The sequence below is a fragment of the Camelina sativa genome, chromosome 10, assembly GCF_030686135.1.
Source record: "Camelina sativa cultivar CO46 ecotype springtype chromosome 10, ASM3068613v1".
NCBI classification, from domain to species: Eukaryota; Viridiplantae; Streptophyta; class Magnoliopsida; order Brassicales; family Brassicaceae; genus Camelina; species Camelina sativa.
Window position 1 is genome coordinate 9,641,617 of NC_141889.1, and position 19,552 is coordinate 9,661,168.

The 19,552-nt window shown below is 35.1% G+C and overlaps 2 protein-coding genes across 3 annotated transcripts; both read left to right on the top strand.

Moving 5' to 3' along the window:
• Positions 1-818: 818 nt before the first annotated feature.
• Positions 819-3,510, top strand: LOC104718336 (class V chitinase). Of its 2 annotated transcripts, XM_010436062.3 has the most exons (3): positions 819-1,550; positions 2,261-2,662; positions 3,327-3,510. In XM_010436062.3, the coding sequence occupies exons 1-3, from the start codon at positions 851-853 to the stop codon at positions 3,338-3,340; spliced, it is 1,116 nt and encodes a 371-aa protein (XP_010434364.1). In that variant the 5' UTR covers positions 819-850; the 3' UTR covers positions 3,341-3,510. The 2 variants fall into 2 exon arrangements, with proteins under 2 accessions (XP_010434364.1, XP_010434363.1); XM_010436061.3 differs by lacking the exon at positions 3,327-3,510 and having other exon boundaries at positions 822-1,550; positions 2,261-2,793.
• A 4,266-nt stretch (positions 3,511-7,776) lies between these two features.
• On the top strand, positions 7,777-9,290 carry LOC104720231 (class V chitinase-like). Its single transcript, XM_019230693.2, has 3 exons — positions 7,777-8,503; positions 8,608-9,021; positions 9,104-9,290. Exons 1-3 carry the CDS (start codon positions 7,846-7,848, stop codon positions 9,154-9,156), a joined length of 1,125 nt encoding a protein of 374 aa, XP_019086238.2. The 5' UTR covers positions 7,777-7,845; the 3' UTR covers positions 9,157-9,290.
• Positions 9,291-19,552: the final 10,262 nt, after the last annotated feature.

Genomic DNA, 19,552 nt, shown 5'->3' on the forward strand with positions numbered 1-19,552 from the left:
CGGTTTTGAATTTTGTGTTGCTACCGAAGTCGGTGGCCAAAATCGTGACCATGGAAAAGTCAGTGGTAATTAATGGCCATTTGCTATTATAGATACACTTTAAACTGATCATGGTCAAACATGTGTAATTTTAGCTTGAAAACCCCATCAAAACTAGTAATTAATTATACTATTAGATAAAACTGTATAAATATTAATAAAATATACCCTCTAAATTCTTAGATCAATACTTGGTTGACAAAATTTTTATGGCCATGGGCAAATTGTTTCTTATTATGTTTTATAATAAAATATACCCTCTAAATTCTTAGATCAATACGTGATCAAAGTTACTAACTTGAATTATGATTTTTTTTTTTTAATAGCATATCGATCTTTCATAATTTTAAGCGATTAGATTAATTTAGGCGCATGTTCATTTTCTCTCGTGAGTCCACATAAAAGAAACGTGAAAAACTTCACGAGTTTGAGCTATTATTCTTCTATTGAAATTGGAATCTTCATCAATAATTCAATACTACAATTGGAAATTTGGAATATTCATCTATAATCTCTTATCTTTACTTAATATATTCATCTACAATTGGTTATAGATCATTAATTATGATTTACATATTTGATCATTGCTATGGCCAATGGAACTTTTATTTCGATAAAATTCAACAAAATTTAAAGGGGACAGTCAGTCTTCGGTCACATTCCATAAGTCGCTTTCAAAGAAGACGTAGAAGTTAAAAAGTTAGGGAGAGAAAAATCGCCAAAGGAAACGGTTCTTTAACAACACTAAGTCACTAAATCTCTATAAATAGACAACGAAACCATCCTCAGTTTTATCACAATAACTCAATCAATGTCGTCAACAAAACTCATCATCTACATCACTTTCTTCTTATCTCTCCTCCTCCGATCCTCCTCGGCCCAAGACATCGTGAAAGCTACGTATTGGTTCCCCAAGAGTGAGTTTCCGGTCGCTGACATTGACTCCTCTCTTTTCACTCACCTTTTTTGCGCTTTCGCTGATCTCAATCCTCAAACCAATGAAGTCACTATCTCCTCCACGAACCAACCAAAATTCTCCACCTTTACACAAACCGTCCGAGAAAGAAATCCTTCCGTGAAAACCCTTTTGTCTATCGGTGGCGGTGGAAATGAGAGTATATCAGCCGCGTTTGCTTCCATGGCAAGTAACCCTAACTCTCGGAAAACGTTCATTGATTCTTCGATTACGCTGGCAAGATCGAATGGGTTCAATGGTCTCGATCTAGATTGGGAATACCCCAAGACTGAAACGGAGATGAACAATTTTGGGACGCTACTTCAAGAATGGCGATCCGCGGCTACGGCAGAGGCCAGTAGCAGCGGTAGCCCGCCTTTGTTATTGACAGCTGCGGTTTTCTACTCGTCGGATCACTATTCAGCAATATACCCGGTTCAAGTCGTTGCCAACAGTTTGGATTGGGTTAATCTTATGGCTTACGATTTTTTTTATAGATCGGATTCATCAAGTATAACTGGTCCACCGGCCGCTTTGTATGATCCTTCAAATACAGGTACTACTCTAATTGAACTAAAGCAAAGACAAAAGTAGTCACATTAGTCTTTTATTTTTCATTAAATAATTAAGAATACTAATATACAAAGGCGTATGTGACTATAAATTTAGTTAGTGGAATTGTTATATGGTTAGGTTTTTGCAGTGTTCAACAAAGCGGTCTAGGCGGCCGCTTAGGCGCTATCTAGGCGCTAGGCGCTCAACAGACGCCTAGATGACCGTCTAACCCGCTTAAAATTACAAACATTTTATTTTAATATTTATTTTTAATTTTTAAATTACATATAATTAAATTATTATGTTTTATATCTATATACATAATTATAAATATTTATATGTTGTTAATATAACTTAAATAAATGTATTTTTCTTACCGTTGTTTATAATTTATAAATTTTTTATTTTTATAACATATAGTTTAATATAATTATATATATAATGTTTTATGTTGTAAACGCCTAAACCGCCTAAAAACCGTCTAGGCCCCGATTAAACGTTTTAGGCGCTAGGACTTGGGTCATCGTCCAGATACCGTCTAGCGCTTTCTTGAACATTGGGTTTTTGCTATGTTACATAAATTTTCATTCCGGTTTAGTGAGATTCTCTTCGGTTTATTAGAGAAATTATCAATATACTGAATAAAAAAATCAAATTTACTTAAGATTTTTTATATAGTTTAGTTACAAAAACCGGTTAATTGTTTTATAGGTCCAAGCGGAGACGCGGGAGTAAGCACGTGGATCCAAGCTGGACTTCCCACGAAGAAAGCAGTGTTGGGGTTTCCATTTTACGGCTACGCGTGGAGTCTCTCAAACGCCAACGCTAACAGCTACTACGACGCAACCACTGGACCAGCGATACTACCGGGAATGCCAGAGGCCGGTGCGATAACTTACGGTCTGATAAAGAAGTTCATTATAGATAACGGGGTAACACCAGTTAATAACGCGACGGTTGTCGGAGATTACTGTTACGCTGGTACTACTTGGATTGGTTATGACGATAGTCAGAGCATTGTGACGAAAGTTAGATACGCTAAGGAAAAAGGTTTGCTTGGTTACTTCTCGTGGCATGTTGGAGCTGACGATAATTCAGAACTAGCTCGAGCAGGTTCGTTTTTCCTCATTTTTTTCTGAATTTGCATTGCACCACAAGAATATAAAGAAGATGATATATTTAAATAAATGCAACGTTTTGTTCCTAAACATTAAACCAAATGGATTCAAACATGTTTTGGATAATTTTACGTACCTCTCTTATTTAACTACACATGTAGTTATTTATAACATGATAAATCATTTATGTTAATTTTTAATTAAAATTCTTGAACGATTTTAAACGTATTATTTAACTTTTACGAAAATATATGATTATTATTCCTTTGATAGATTGTTTTCTAGCTAATGTGGAGATATATAAAATATACTTCAATTTCAAAAGATTTATTGTTATTATTTAACGTGTTACATACTTATATATATATATATGTTCATTTAAGAGAATACTTATAAAACAATGCACTGAATTTTTTTATCTAAATATGAGCTGCTATCTTTTGATTAAAACATTTGTTATATATTATTATTTATTAAATAACATTTTAATATTTTTTTTGTTACAACAAAAATAGTCCTGAATCAAAATCTGGACTAGTAAATGTTCTGGAAAGCTAGTTTATATAGATTTATTTACACAACTGCTATATATTATCATTTTTAATATGAATCCAAATCGGTACTATTTATGTGTTTTTGTGGAATTTTGGGTTTTACAGCGTCACAGGCATAAGATGTGTCAGCAACCACCAGAATTATAAGGATATTGCAAGTAAAGAAGTAATGGCCTTTTATTATATAAAATAAACGCTTGCTCAAAAAAATTGTTTACGAATATGGCCCTACTCTATGTAAAAACTTGAGTTCATATTTATTTTTATTTGCCCCAAAAAACAAGAAAAATGTTCATATTTATTTTTATATCATCGATCCACAACAAAGGCACCAACTACAAAAACATTTGTCCAACAATAAATTGCAACGCGTGGAACTAATTTTTATTTTTTTTAATACACATAGCTTCTTTATTAATAAAAGAATCATAGCTATTAGTGTACAGAGTAGCTGAGATACAGCCAGGAATATACGAATATATAGTAAAGTTTGAATTGAAACACCAGCTCGTTGATCTGCGGGTTGGTTTGTGTTCCCCGGTGTCCAAGTATATTCACTGGCTTCAACTTTCTCTTCCCATCGCTTGATCTCATAAATCCAATTGAAAACGTCATATCTCATATTGCATCCTTGTAAAAGATGCTTAATTATCTCCTTCAAAAATCACATTTGTAAAATATGCAGCCTAAGTGCTTCATAGCACCAACATGGATTAGCATGGCCCCTGCGTGGAACTAAATTATTACTATTTTTCAAACACGATTGAATGACAACGTAGAAATATGTACTAATTCAATTTTAATCTAATTGTAAAAACTAAACTCACGTATTAAATTATGATCTTCATCTATAAGAAACGAGATATTATTTATATGAATCCAATTTTAGAGCATAAATGGCTCCACACCGATAGCTTAATAAAGTTCCCATATGTTGAGTCATGTGTGCATTTTTTTTGTTGAGTCAAGCATAGACTGTTGCAACTATATGAATCACTTGGCATCAAGAAGGAACACGTTGTAGACTCTCCTAGGCAGTAAAATGATGCACACTTGGAACAAACACAATAAGAGTTGACGAAACTTTGTTCGTCAAATTGGTTGGAAAAATCAGAGCAACAATAAACACAAATATACAAATACTTGTTAGGTGCTTCACAATTATTATCTCTCTTTCATATTTTTTTTTTTGTGTGACCAAGACCGTTATTTTGTAATTGCGTTGTCTGTTCAAGTAAATTTATAAAAAATAAAGAGTATGGTGTATGTCACTTACTCACTTCCAAAACAAGGAGTATATATTTTGTTTCGAAGAATCTCATTTCTTCTAACATACATCAGATCTGCAGTAAGTAGAAAACTTAGTGGCTTTATTGGCACCGATGAAACACATAAACACTAGTTTTTAATCATACAAATAAGGCTCTAGATCAGTAACAAATTAGTAAAAAGGCTTCTTGAAAGTTGGAAATTCCCTTCTGACCTAACATTTTAGAATTATTCTCGAGCTGTGAGTTGGAGCAAGACCATTACGTTTGATTATATCAAAATTTGTAAGTACTACCATTTGAATCTAAATACATTGTCGCTAGTACAACGATGTGAAGAGACGTGGCAGGTTAACAAACTACGGTTGCTTTAGTCAATAACGAAACTGATACAAGACTTCCCCCCCAAAATCGTGAGTGAGATTCAATCACAAAATAGTGAAAATTATTCGAATAGTGAAGTCCAATATGTTGAGTCCTAAGCCTAGTCTTTTGCTGATATGCTCATAATGAAACTGCATTTGTTTATTTTTAGTGTCTTTTTTTTTTCCATCAAGTCGCGAGAAAATGAACCAAAAACATGTTCAAAAGCTTTGATAAATTTGGAAATCTGCAGCTGCGGAAAGTGTTTTTACGCTAGGATAAACTACTATAAATATTTGTTTCGTTGTTTTCTCGTAAATGGTTTATAAATTATTGGATTAGATCCAAATCCAAACAAATCCAAGAAAGAAACATAAGGGTTAAGGAATGGAATGACTATCGATTAATCCGTGTTTCCGTGAGATACAGTTCATATTATAGAATAGTAACTATGATAACGTCGCAGCGACATTTCATGATCCGGCGGTGATCGGATATTATTGCTATGCCGGGAAGACAGGAACACGTGGATTGGTTACGATGATAATCAGAGAATTGTGTCCAAAGTGACATACGCTAAGCAAAAATCTGCTTGGTTAATTGCGATCTCTCTCGTGCAGGTTCGTTATTAATGTAACTTCTAATCAGTAAACTATATATATTTTTTTACCATACGTTTGAATTTGAATGACAACAACTGGAAATTTTACTATGCTGCAAATTTTGGTGATATTGTATATCTGATTCTTTCACTTGAATATCAATAACGATTAGAATCTTTGGGTTGATCAGAATCTACAATACAATACATTCTTGAATTAAGAATGTTAAACTTTGGCGTCAAACTTTTTTATCTTTTTGGTATGTAACATCAAATTTCTAGTGTTGAATCTTAGATTCTTAGATAGTCCATACTCCATAGTGTTACAAAAGATGGCAGAAATAACTCATATATACACAGGGCACACGCAGTTACATCGAGATAGCTAGGGTTAGATACAAGTAGTTTCTAGTTTTTAAAATTTTCATTTTCTTGTTTACTTTGATTTCACGTAAACAAGAATAATAATTAAGCAGATAGAAAATGAAACAAATATACAGAAATGAATAAGTGATGTTAAGCTACTTGGATAAAATATATGATCTCACACCATACCTGAAGACTTTTAAAACTTAAGCATAAACACGTAATACAATATATATATATATATATATATATATATATATAGTAAATATTATAATCAATGTAGCCGGTTTGGTACACAATCTAGTCACGGTAAATATTATAGATATGTAGACGATGACGAAAAATAATAATTAAGATATTATCATTTTTATGGACTATAATCAAGTCTTTTATTATAATTTTCTTTTATTTTTTCCGCCTTTATAGATGTTGTTATTAGAGCATATTCTAAAACAATCACAATAAACATAATCACACAGGTTCTGAGGTTCATCATGTATTTGACACATTCAATGATAGGTATATTATTTAATAGCTTCTTCTATTGTAATAGTTTTTTTTTACATATTTTAATTAACTTGACTTTAAATGTCTAATACTCTAATAATAAGTTTAATTTTCAAAGTTTTTTTAATAGCAAGTATATCAATAATATATATATACAATTTTTTTAAATTTAAAATGTTCTGTATCTGATATAATTAAATTGTTCAACTAAAGAATCTAACTAAACTGGATACATGCAAACATATAAAGTTGTGATGCTTCTTAAGCTAAGCTTTATTTTTGTTTTATTTTTAATAGGATTCTCAATCATTGTTCAAAAAATTTCACCGATTTAAAACGATAAATACACATGTACATTTTCTTTTATTAATTGAGTAATATAGTCCATCTTTTTTGGGTGCCTAGATGTCTGTTTTTTATAATTCGAATTACTAACTATGCAAAAATTGTTTTAGATTTTAATAATTTTTAGTATTAAAATCGTTTTCCCCAAAAAAAAAAAAAACAAATATTAAAAACTATTAATTTGGTTATATAGATAGTAGGGAATCAATTGTAAATGTTATTTGGATACATTATAAATCTTTCTCTATTCCATATTTATCCTTAATGAGCTTTAATTCTGCTTTGTTTTATAAAACAATTAAATTTTATGTAATAACTTACAATACTCAATGTTTTTTTATCAAATGTAGTTCACAAATGTTAATATAGATACAATAGGATCATATATAGTACAAAAATTAGAAAAATATATTTTTTCTATTGAGACAGTTAAGATAATAAAATAAATTTTAATTTTCCTTTCTTAATTTAGAGATATTTGTCATACCGCCTAATTAGCGCATATATAAACATTCACAATAAGATAATATATAGTAATGATTATGTCCATTTTATTATTTTATATAAAAAAAACATATATAATGTCCAATCTAATCACTATTATTGAAATGCATGTGAAGTTGTTAACCAATATACAGTATTGTTAGACAAGTAGAGAAATCCTAAGCTGAAAGCCTAACACCACACTAATCGGGTATGTATGTGTAAAATCATGTATTCATGACAGCCATAGCATGCATACATAATTAAAGTTACCGTGGAGTCGTCCTCTTTTTTTTGAAAAACCAGCAAGTATACTCTTCAACGTAACTACCATAAATTAGGTTTTATACGTAACAACTTACAAGAAGTGTTTTGCACACAAAAAAAAAAAAAAAAACTTACAAGAATTAAGTGTTAACATAATTAAGTAAGAATACATCAAGTAAGATATGAATGAGCTTCGTAATTAGTGTCACGGTCACAACATTTAACAAAGACTTTTTGTTTTCCAAGTCAATTAATTCAATAATTGAATTTGTCTGAATTCTTTTCAATATTTCAAAATATGTCTTCCCAAAATCACTATAAAGAGAGAAGAAAAAGACCCTCTTAGTTTGTATAGCACTACTACAAAGCACAACAAACAAAGAAACACAGAAAAATCATTTTATCAAAAGACTTTGAGACCACGATGACTCCCTCCTCCGTGGTAAAAGCCTCGTACTGGTTCCCAGATGGAGAGAACCAGGAACAGGATCCCAGAACCTCGGCCCAAACCATTCCCTCAGATCTCTTCACTCACCTTTTCTGCGCCTTCGCCGATCTCGACGCTACCACCCACGAAGTTTTTGTCCCCCAAGCGCATGAGTCCATATTTTCCACCTTCACTGAAATCGTCAAGAACCGAAATAAATACGTGCAGACCCTCTTGTCGATCGGCGGAAGAAGTGCAAACAATTCTGCGTTTGCGTCCATGGCAAGTAAACAAGAGTCTCGGAAATCGTTCATTGATTCTTGGATTTCGATCGCTAGATCAAAGGGATTCCATGGTCTCGATTTAGCCTGGGAGTACCCAAGCAATGAGCATGAGATGAAAGACTTTGGGCACCTAGTTAGAGATTTGCGATCAGCGGTTGATGCCGAGAGCATACTCACCCGCAAACCGATTTTGCTGTTGACGGCTGCCGTTTACTACTCCTCTGTTTACAAGAAGTATACCTACCCGGTTAAAGTGATGGAAAAAAGCTTGGATTGGGTTAATATCATAGCCTATGATTTTTACGAGCCGGTGTCGTACTCCCTATTTACCGCTCCAACCGCCGGTCTGCACGTTTCTTCTAACAACAAAGGTATAATTAAGCATCATTGTATATATTTCACAACCATTCAAATAATTAGTTTTTTTTTTCTTTTTTGGCATAACTCGAGTAGAATTTGGTAATTTGGTTGATAGGTCCAAGTCCAACTCCAAGCGGCGACTCTGGTTTGAAACAGTGGATTAAGGACGGACTTTCGGAGAACAAAGCAGTCATGGGATTCACATACGTTGGGTGGGGTTGGACTCTCGAAAACGAAAATGATACCGGTTATCATGCGCCCGCCGCTGGAGTAGCCAGACATGAGGGCGTATCTGAGGATGGTTCTATAAACTATGCTCAGATAGTTAAGTTTATAGGGGATGAGGAAGCAACATACGCTTATGACTCCAAGGTTGTCGGACATTACTGCTTCGCCGGAAAGACTTGGATTGGGTACGAAGATAACCAGAGCGTGGTGATGAAAGTGAAATACGCTGAGCAGAATGGTTTGCTTGGTTACTTTGCCTGGAACGTTGGAGCTGACGATAACACTCTTCTATCCACCGCAGGTTCGTCTCCTTCTAGTTAATTTCTCTCGGATAAATTAACCAGTACCGACTCTCTTATATATGTATTTTTAAAAAATTTCAGCATCCAAAGCATGGGGTATTATTGGAGGAGGTTCCACAACGAAAAGTGAATAAAGAAATAAATAAATAATAAGAGTGACCCAACTATTTGGCTTTACTAAGAAAAATGCATTAGAAACTATGTACTTCATGTATGTTTCCATAAGAGATCATGTAACGAAATAAAATAAAAACAGACGTACGATATATGATCCGATTTTACCAAAAATGATGTGTTTGAACTTGCAAATGTATGCATGCATGTATAATGTATTTTACATTTAGATATAAAGAATCAAATAACTTATTATTACACAATTGAACTTATCCTCGAGGTAACATAGTACCGATAAACTCAAAATACCAATTGAACTTGATTTTTTTTTTTTTGGTTTATCATTACATTTAATCCTACTTTTCAATTGAAATTCTTTTATCAATAAATTTGGGTGTTAAATCTTCGATTTGGTAACAATTTAAGAAGCTCAAAAATCAAATCCTCCCAAGCAGAACTATCGAAGACCTCATTTGGCTAATGTTCTCCGACGCCGGCGGAGATGAAACTCGCCGCGTCAGGATTCCACTCTTGTTACTCGTTTTTTTTTTGTTTGTTCTCAATATTTTCTATTCTGGTTCAACTTTCTGAATCTCTTCATGAACTTTATCTCGGAACACAATCTGAGCTACATAGGACGACGGTGGTGTTTGGTCACTACCCTTCCACTTTTTTTTTTTTTTGAATGAAAATAACAAAAAAAAAAAAACTTTTCCCTCTAATTGTTTTATATTTGCCGCAACCGCCTATCTTTTCCAGATCTGGATTTGCTCAGACCCCTTTAAAAGAATCTTCACACTTGGTCTAGGTATGTTGCATCTTTAGATGCTCTTATCTCTGCAAAGCATATATGGGAGAGTTTTGATCCTCCACGGGATAAACTAATGGGTTTCCACTCTCTTGCCCTAACTGGTTTATCAATCTGATGACACAGCTTTTCCATATAAAGCAAAAATAGGTAACCAGGCAATGGATCCTCATGTCGAAGTTCTCTTAATGGTTTAAAAGATTTAGTCCTCTCTCCATTCCACAAAACTATTGTTGAAGGACCTGTGACACATTGCAGAATCTACCTTATCCACATGTCTGGAAGCTTGGCTGCTTGAAGAGTATCCTCAAGAAAGTCCCATCTTATGCGATTATATGCTTTTTCCAAATAAAGTTTCAACAGCATCCACCTTTTTCTGCCATAATTGCGTCTCATTGAATGAACCATTTCTTACACCACCACAATATTGTCATCAACACTCAATCATTATGGAATAAAGCTAGATTATGTCGGTTTTAGTATTAATTGGTTTGAACAAAACATTAGAGAGATCCTTGAAGAGAATTATTGTTACTGTCATATTTGAATAAGTTTCTCTCTAAATTTTAATCGTTTGATTGAATACGTAAATTTATGCATGATATTACATGGTTGCCTACCTTTCTCATCGTTTTTGTGGTTTTGTTTCCTGTCACACGAACTCGGCAAACCCAGGTTCATATCTTCATGTATTATGTATATCTCTTGTTAAAATTGCTCTTTATAGTTGCCATTGAATCCGTTTTTAATGCGGCAGTAGAATTATGATTATTTTGTGAAATAGTAGTGTGATCACAAGAATTAAAATGGGTATGCGGCGTCGCTGTGGGAAAGAGATTCGGAAGAGCTCACTATTGACAATTTTTGTTTTACAGTTTATTTAGTTTTAAGTATATAAACGAGGATGAAGATGCACTAGAAAAAGTTGTGAGAAGAGGGAGAAGCGATGAATAAACAAACTAACCTCAACCATTAGATTAAAAGATGACATCAGCAATCCTTTAAAAAATGAAAAATGCGTTTGCTATTACATATAGATATCTTTACAATATCAAAGAATTAGGATGTTGGCTTAGGCCCTTCGTTTCCAACTAGAAATTACTAAAATATCTTCAGTACAATTAAATAAGAGATCAGTTTTGTTGCAGCTGTTCAGACAACGATAAACAGTTCAAGATGACTTGAGGCAAAATAGTTTTTATAAAATATAATAACAATCATTACGAAATTGTTACTTGATGTATGCTATATCATTTACGAAACTGTGCAAGACTTATGAATAATTATGTGCGATTTTTTGTTTTGTTTCTATTAATAACTAGGTTCAGATTTGTGCAGGGATAATTTCAAAAACTAAATTTGTTATCATATTTATAATATATTACATATATGTGGGGTTATGCTGATCTTTTAGAAATGTTAACATTCATAGTGCAAACTCATATCTGTTTAGTATTCAATTTGTTTTTAATTTAGTTTAGAGAAAAAATGATCAAATTTGTTATTTGTTACACGCAAAGACAACTATATTAAAAAGTAGTGAGAGGATGGTATGTCTATTTGGAACAGAAAATAGTAAGATAAAAGTGATATGCCCCGTCGGAGATATAATTTTCCATTTCATAACCGTGGCTTTAATAATAATTTACATATTTCATATTGATACTTTAGTCCAACATATAAGGAAATAGGTAAGTGTTTTATATCTTCATGTATGTGCGGGTTTTATGTTTAGATATTTTAATTTAGTATAACATATATAACATAAACTTATATTAGTTTGCTTTCATCAAGTTTGTGAATGAAATAATAGTCGTTTCACCAAAAATTTCATATCGACATGATAGCAGACCCGAATCTAGTGTAAACAGGGTTAGTGATCAGCTATATTAATCTCGTGAACTAATAAACCAGATAAAAACAATGAAAAGTATTAAAATTACATGAACCGGATGGTCTAAATATTTGTATCAAGCGGGTCAAACCCGTCTTCTGTTCCTGAAACATAACTTATTAAAATATTTTGACCCACAAAAATCATGTTCTCTATAAAGCCGTAATTCACATGAGTAAATTGTATGTCCTCAACTATCGTGTTCGAATTCGCGTTACCCAACATTATTGACCCGTTTTTTATCTGAAATAATTTAGATATTGGTTTTTGTTTTTCAAATTACCCATACGCGTTATTTCATGTCACCATATATGAAGTAAACAGGGAAAATTGAAACTAAATTTATCTATTTAAATTTCACGTTCATGTCTCGTATCCATTTTTGATATTTCAAAGTTGAAATTAATATTTGATTATGATCTCGTTTTGTTACCTTTATTTCTCATTTTAATAAAACAAATAGTTTAATAATGTTTATATTTTTCAATTACCGTTGTCATAATCGTTTTTTAGACCATCTCTAATGTATATCTCTATTTTTTAACTTTAAAATATAGCATAGTTTTCCTTCATTGTATCACTCTATTTTTGACTCTAAAATAGAATTAGTGTAAAAAAAATACAGTTGAGAATATAATAATCTCATCGTTTCTTCTATTTAAGAGTAAGATATAGAGTTTTGACTTTAAAATAGAGTGGAATCGGAGATGTCCTTAGTCTTCAATTGTAACTCCAGTAACCCGAAAATGATTGTGTGCTTGATGTCGAGCTAAACCAGGGGGTGTCTGTCGACACTAGCAACGTTTCAGGTTAGACAGTTTGGTTCTTTCTCCGATTTTGTGTGGTTTAGCGATTTTGGAGAAACCCTAAACCTTTCTTATAAAAGAAAAAACCCCTCTTTGTTTTAAGGGTACCCCTTCCCAGCCGTTTTCCTGCCCTTGAGAAGAGAAGAGAAGATAGATTTGATATCTCTAGATTCCGGGAGGAGAGGAGATGGTTATGGGGATGGGAATGAAGGAGAGTTGGGTTGCTGTGGCGTGGACAAGGAGAAGGAAGCACTGTTAATGGATTTTTGATGGGTGAGATGAATTGGAAGGAACCCATGAGTTATTTTTTTTGGTGTTTACCTCGTGAGGCTGTGTTATTTGTGATTATTCGTATGGGAAGCGAGTATTATGGAGAGTTAGGGTTTTGCGAACAAAAGAAGCTAAAGGAGAAGCCTAGATCGTGGTTGCAGGCTTGGTGTCGTTCGACATCATAATGATGTTGGTCGACACCAACACCTACAGACGGACATCAGGAACTGGTTCGAGATGACGAATTCAGAGAAACTTTTGGAGAATAAAACGGAATCTGATTTGGTGAAATGGTAGGGAGCTTCGTGAGACTATAAGATTCATAAATGAAGGTGGATTTGTGGAATGAACGTTTAGTTATTGAATTAACCATATGCTAACATGGACGTTTTCCAGATACATTTTGTGGCAAGGATTGGGTGTCCAGCGACACCAAGGTGATGTCGATCGACACTAGCATGTTGTTGTGTGTTTGGGTCATCAAATAATGGTAGGATTTAGGGTTTATCGAGGATGGATCGATGGAGGTGATGCCGAAGGCATCAATATCGATCGTCACTGGGAGGATATCGATCGACACCAATGGTTAGCTCATGCGGAACATGTTGTGTTAGCTTGGTTTCCGGCAAGAGTGTTGGGAATGTTTAAGCGTTTCTATGGAGACTTAATGGGTGAAACATAGTTGTGGTTAATGGACTACAAAATGGCTAGTGTGGGTCAAAGCGGATCATTGGTGAGGGGAAGTCTGTGGCTGCAGCGCAATGAATTAGTCCACCCCATCTCTCTTTTTACATGGTCACTTAGGGGTGGTTGGTTGTGCGACTAATTACCAAGGTAAGGTGGTGTTCGAGATATGTGTTTTAAGTGAAGCTTGTTCCCAGAAGTGGAAACAAGTGGTTTGTCCGGTTGGATGTTGAAAGAATCTATTGTGGAGAGATCGGAGTCAACAAATGTAAGGTGCCGTGTTTTGTTGATGCAAAGAATGATTTAGTTGGAACTAGCCTGTATTTTTGAATTAGCCGATAGAAATATGGGACACCGGTGAGATTGTTTTTTTTTGTGTCTTGTGCGAGGATTGGGAACCCGGGTGCGCTTGTTTCAATAAAATTTGGATCGACATGGCGATAAAACCAAATCGAATGTAATTTGGATTAGTGACAAATTATTTTTTTTATTAAACCTTTGAACTATTAAATTGGAGAAAAAACTGTCAAAAATATAAAAACTTCTCGAAATTAGTTGAATTCTTTATTCATAGTATAGATTTACCAAATTTTGTAGCTGCAAACCAATCGGCGTTTGTTCAAGATCGGCTGCTAATAGAAAATGTTCACCTCGCTACTGAGCTTGTGAAGGATTATCACAAAGAGTCTATTTCCAGCCTTCGACTCGGTTCAATGGTCTTTTCTGCGCCATGTTCTCACAGTGATGGAATTTCCTCCGGAGTTTGTTCACTGGATCATGGTTTGTGTGACTACCGCATCGTTCTCTGTACAAGTGAATGGTGACTTGGTTTTTTTCAGAGTTCTCGTGGTCTGCGCCCAGGATGCTCCTTATCTCCTTACCTATTTGTTATTACCATGGATGTCCTTTCCAAAATGTTGGATAAGGCGGCTAAGTGTAAAAGCATTGGACTCACCCACCTCTGCTTCGCAGATAATCTAATGCTTCTTTCGGATGAACTAGTTCGATCTATTGAAGGTCTAATGAGTGTATTTGATGAGTTTGCAAAGTTTTCAGGGTTGCGTATAAGTATGGAGAAATCTACTATCTACTTGGCGGGTGTAACGGCCACGGTCTCTCAGGAAATCATGGAAAGGTTCCCTCTAGGCCAGGGTTCCCTCCCGGTCCGGTATCTAGGTGTTCCTCTTGTTACCAAGAGGCTCTCTGCTGCAGACTATCTCCCGTTAATAGATCATATTACAAAGAAAATTTGTTCCTCGACTGCTAGATATCTCTCTTATGCGGGACGGTTAAATCTTATAAGCTCTGTTCTCTGGAGTGTTTGTAACTTCTGGATGTCAGCATATAGGCTTCCTCGAGCCTGTTTGCAGGAGATTGATAAGTTATGCTCCGCATATCTATGGTCGGGAGCTGAACTTAGCTCCACTAAAGCCAAAGTCGCTTGGGAATCGTTCTGTAAACCAAAACAAGAAGGTGGTTTGGGGTTGCGATCTCTTAAAGAAACAAATGATGTGTGCTGTCTGAAGTTGGTCTGGCGGATTCTCTCTAATGGGGAGTCTTTGTGGGTACGCTGGGTGAAGGAATATCTTTTCAAAGGGGAGTCAATATGGGGCATAAGTGACACTACTCAGCTTGGTTCATGGATGTGGCGGAAAATACTGAAATGCAGAACTGTGGCTAAACTCTTTTCTCGTGTTGATGTTCAGGATGGTGCAACTACTTCTTTTTGGTATGATGACTGGTCAAGTATGGGCCGCCTCGTGGATATTGCAGGAAACAGAGGTTTCATTCACATGGGGATTAGTCGCCCAGCCTCTGTTTTAGAGGCATGGTCCTCGCGACGTAGGCGACGCCACCGTGTCAACTATCTCAACAAGATGGAGGAAGAGTTGGATCTTAAATGGCGTAGTCGGAAGATTGGTTAGGACAAGCGCTTTGGAAGGGGAAAAATGATGTCTATCGGGCTTTCTTTTCAACGAAGGAAACTTGGCAACACATTCGCCAAACATCGAATCTTGTTGCTTGGCACACTGCAGTCTGGTTTACACATGTCATGCCTAAATACTCTTTTGCAGTTTGGCTTGCTATTCAGAATCGCCTCTCTACGGGGGATCGGATGCAGAGTTGGAACAGGGCGGTTGACACTACTTGTTTACTCTGTAATACTGCTGTTGAAACGTGAGACCAACTTTTCTTCTCTTTTGTTTTCTGTGCTGAGGTTTGGAAAGAACTAGTTGCTCCCATTTATAAGGCTCGGTTCTTTACAGATTGGACAACTATTATAGACTATGTCTCAGCTCTTAGTTGTACGCGAGTGGAAGCTTTTCTAGCCCGATATATTTTGCAGATTCTTGTACACACAATTTGGAGGGAGAGGAATGATCGTCGCCATGGCACGCTCCCACAGTCTCCAACTCAACTTATTGCTTGGGTTGATCGGCAGGTCAGGAACCAACTGCTGGTCGTTCAGCTTGCGGGGGATCGTAGATACCAGGATGGACTTCTTCTCTGGCTTGCTTGTCGCTCTCTGCACTAATGTGATACCATTTAAAGTTTAAGTCTACTGTCTAATTTCTTTTAAACTCTCGTATGACCAAACGTGGCATCCAATGTATAAAAGCTATTTTCTTTAAAACTAATTTAACATTATTTTTTTTTTAAAGTATAGATTAATATGTCATAGCATATCATATCATAAAATTTTACAAAATTAGTTGACTTCTTTATTCTTATTATTTAACATATGATTAATTTATATTGGATTACATTTCTTACGAAAATACTCTCAATATTTTTCTACTTAAGAGAAAGTCACTAAAAAATAGAAAGTCCAATTATTAGTTTACTAAAATATCTTCAGAAAAAATAAATAAGAGACCAGTTTTGCAGCTGTCTAGACAACGATAAACAATTCAAGATGACTTGAGGCAAATTAGATTTTTTGCCAAAAGGAAGCTACCGTCAAACTGTTAAATATAATAACAATTCTTACGAAATTGTCACTTGATGTATGCTATATCATTTACGAAACTGTGCAAGACTTATGAATAATTATGTGCAAATTTTTTTTTCTCACTTTTATTAATAATATATCTTTTGTAAGGTATTAATTTTCTGGAGAAAAAATTATCTACTACAAATATAGTTGTTTTTTGATATTTTATAAAATTAAAGGCATCTAAAACTGTTTTAGAAGCGAATCAATTAATATTATGCTATACTAATTGTAAAGGACATAGTATTCAGAGAGATTGTCAAGAGGGTTTTGTGTGTGTTCGGTGGATCTATATCGTTTCCTTGGAGTTCTATTCATTGGGAGTGGTGATCTAACGTGGTGGTCGGTTGAATTAGATCTGCTTTTTTAAAAGGTGAGTGCGGGGTCATAACTTATCTAAGCGATTAGATGTATGTGTTTGTGTGTTTTGGGTGATGCATTACTTGTGTACTTGTTTGTGCTTAGTTGTCGTGGTAGTTGTGGTCTATTGAGATTGGATTTGGCATCACAGAGATGTGACATCGGTTGGAGCCAAAAGAAGTCGAGAAAGATCGTGTCTGGTGATGATTCGGGCAACTTCATCAATAGATGAAGGAGCGCGTCAGGCGATGCAATTAGGGATTTGGAGGAGACGCGAGGTTGCATCGATCGATGCAAGGAGTGTGTCGGTCGATGCAAAGGTGATGCGTCGATCGATGCAAGGTGTGTGTCGGTCGACGCGAAGGCATTGCATCGATCGATGCAAGTGGTGTGTCGGTCGATGAAAGGTCGCAGAGTCACACATGTGTTCAGAGTTTTCTGGTTTGCTTGTTTTAGTGTATTTTTTGTGTTTCTTTTCGCTTGTGTGTATAGCCCAGTATATGGGAGGATCGCGTCACTAAGTATTTGTGATATATTTACGCATCTGAATTATTGTTTGTGGTGCAGGTATGTGACGTTGAATCATGGCGATGAGGAGGAAGATAATCTAGGGTCTCGATTGTGTGTTGAGGGTTATGACATGTTATGTTGTTGGAATCTTAGATAGAAATATGTTAGGCTGTTGGTTAAAATAGTGGGCTATACCATCTTCAATATATCATCAATACAATATCATTTCTAACCATTCTATCCAACCAACTAGCATACTTCTATACAAGTTTCCAATATTAATAACATCATCAAGACCAACAACACATAATCGAGACCCAAGATTATCCTCCTCCTCATCGCCATGATTCCACGTCACACATACCTGCACCACAAACAACAATTGAGATGCATAGTTATTATCACAAGTATTTAGTTAGGCAGTCCTTCCACCTACTAGGCTATAAACACAAACAAAAAAAAGCACAAGTAATTCACAAAGACCAACCAACCATGCAAGCAAAAAGACTCATCCGCAGTCTGCTGTACACTAGTGTCGACCGACACCAACCATCAGCGTCGACTGACACCCTCCTGTTATCGACCGACACCCTCATTAGTCTGTCGCAAAACCACACGATTTGGTGTTGACCAACACCAACCATTATCTATCGACTGACACCCTCCTATTATCTATCGACACCTTCATCAGTCTGGCCCAAAACCACACGATTTATTGTCGAACGACACCAACATCAATTTTTGTCAACTCCGTCGAAAGATCACGGCCTCCACAAACCACAAACTCGTCCATGGCAATAATAGTAGCCAAACCAAGCCACATACAACCACAAAATCACACAAACACACAAGTGAATCAATCACCAATCATAGAAACACATTAAGCTGAGATGTAATCGCTCAGATAAGCCATGGTCATGTACTCACCATAATTTATACAGAAATAAGATGAAGAAACACATAACAATACCATGCATCACAATAGCTCCCCAACATCACCAACGCTCGGATCTCCATTCCAACACTCATAACACACCAAAAAAGGCATATAAACTTTCTCTTTCGCTCACAAAATGATATCTTAAAGATTCTCTTTCTCTCTTCTCTCTCGAACGCAAAACAGCCAACAAAATCTTTAGGACGTCGACTTCAACCTTATATATGAACCCTAGAGTTTGTTTCATTAAACATGTTAAATCAGAGAAATTAAAAATAACCCAAACACAAACCGTTTAGTGGTGTCGATCGACACCCAAACTCATAGTCCAGTTTGCAAGCGTTACAAATAATGATTTGTATTTGGTTGAATTTTGTTATCCAATTTCAATAATATAGATGCAAATTTTAATCTAATCTCAGGTTGAGACATGATTCATGAAAAAAGAAACTTGTGTTATTTTTCAGTACGCCTCTATATTTAGTTTGACCAGTTTGGCATTCGTGTATTGATTCATCACTAAATCATTATTTAAGTCTAATCGCAATATTATTGTAGTGCATGTGAACATGTACATTGTTAGACAAATGGACTTGTTAGATATATCCTTCTTTTTTTTGGGCAAAATGTTGTTCAAGTGTTTCATTTCTGTTTTTTTTTTTTTTTTTATTTACTTATTAACAGAAGATTTCTTTTTAAACCGAATATTAATTAAAATAGCACTCCAAAACTGGTAGCTTAAGTCGGAAAGAAAAAGTTTACAAAAATGACTTCGAAGATTGAAAAACTAGACAAACAAATGAAAGAATCCGCCTTCAGATTCGACGAATGTGAGATCTTAGACAGGACAAAAAAAGGAATAGAAGCTCGGAGCATGTGGAAATCATCTAGAAAGTTAGAAAACATTGGCCAGTCTCCAGGGGCTTAGATTATCATGATCAGTTCTACACAATCTATCGCGAACCACTAACAAACCACTTCTCTAGTCTATGGCCCATACCAGACTTGTAACTCCGAGTGAATAGGGATAGACTTCGTTGAAAACATTTTGCCCCCAACAGTAAAACTGATTCTCAACATTACAAGACCACCAATCCAATCCTGAATTGGTATCTAATGCTTTGTAGGAGCCATCAATTTGAAACTTGACCC

Coding starts and splice junctions, on each gene's coding strand:
- LOC104718336 (XM_010436061.3), top strand. CDS start 851: ATGTCGTCAACAAAACTCATCATCTACATCACTTTCTTCTTATCTCTC. Junction 1,551..2,260: donor GTATGATCCTTCAAATACAG/GTACTACTCTAA, acceptor ATTGTTTTATAG/GTCCAAGCGGAGACGCGGGA.
- LOC104720231 (XM_019230693.2), top strand. CDS start 7,846: ATGACTCCCTCCTCCGTGGTAAAAGCCTCGTACTGGTTCCCAGATGGA. Junction 8,504..8,607: donor CGTTTCTTCTAACAACAAAG/GTATAATTAAGC, acceptor TTTGGTTGATAG/GTCCAAGTCCAACTCCAAGC. Junction 9,022..9,103: donor CACTCTTCTATCCACCGCAG/GTTCGTCTCCTT, acceptor AAAAAATTTCAG/CATCCAAAGCATGGGGTATT.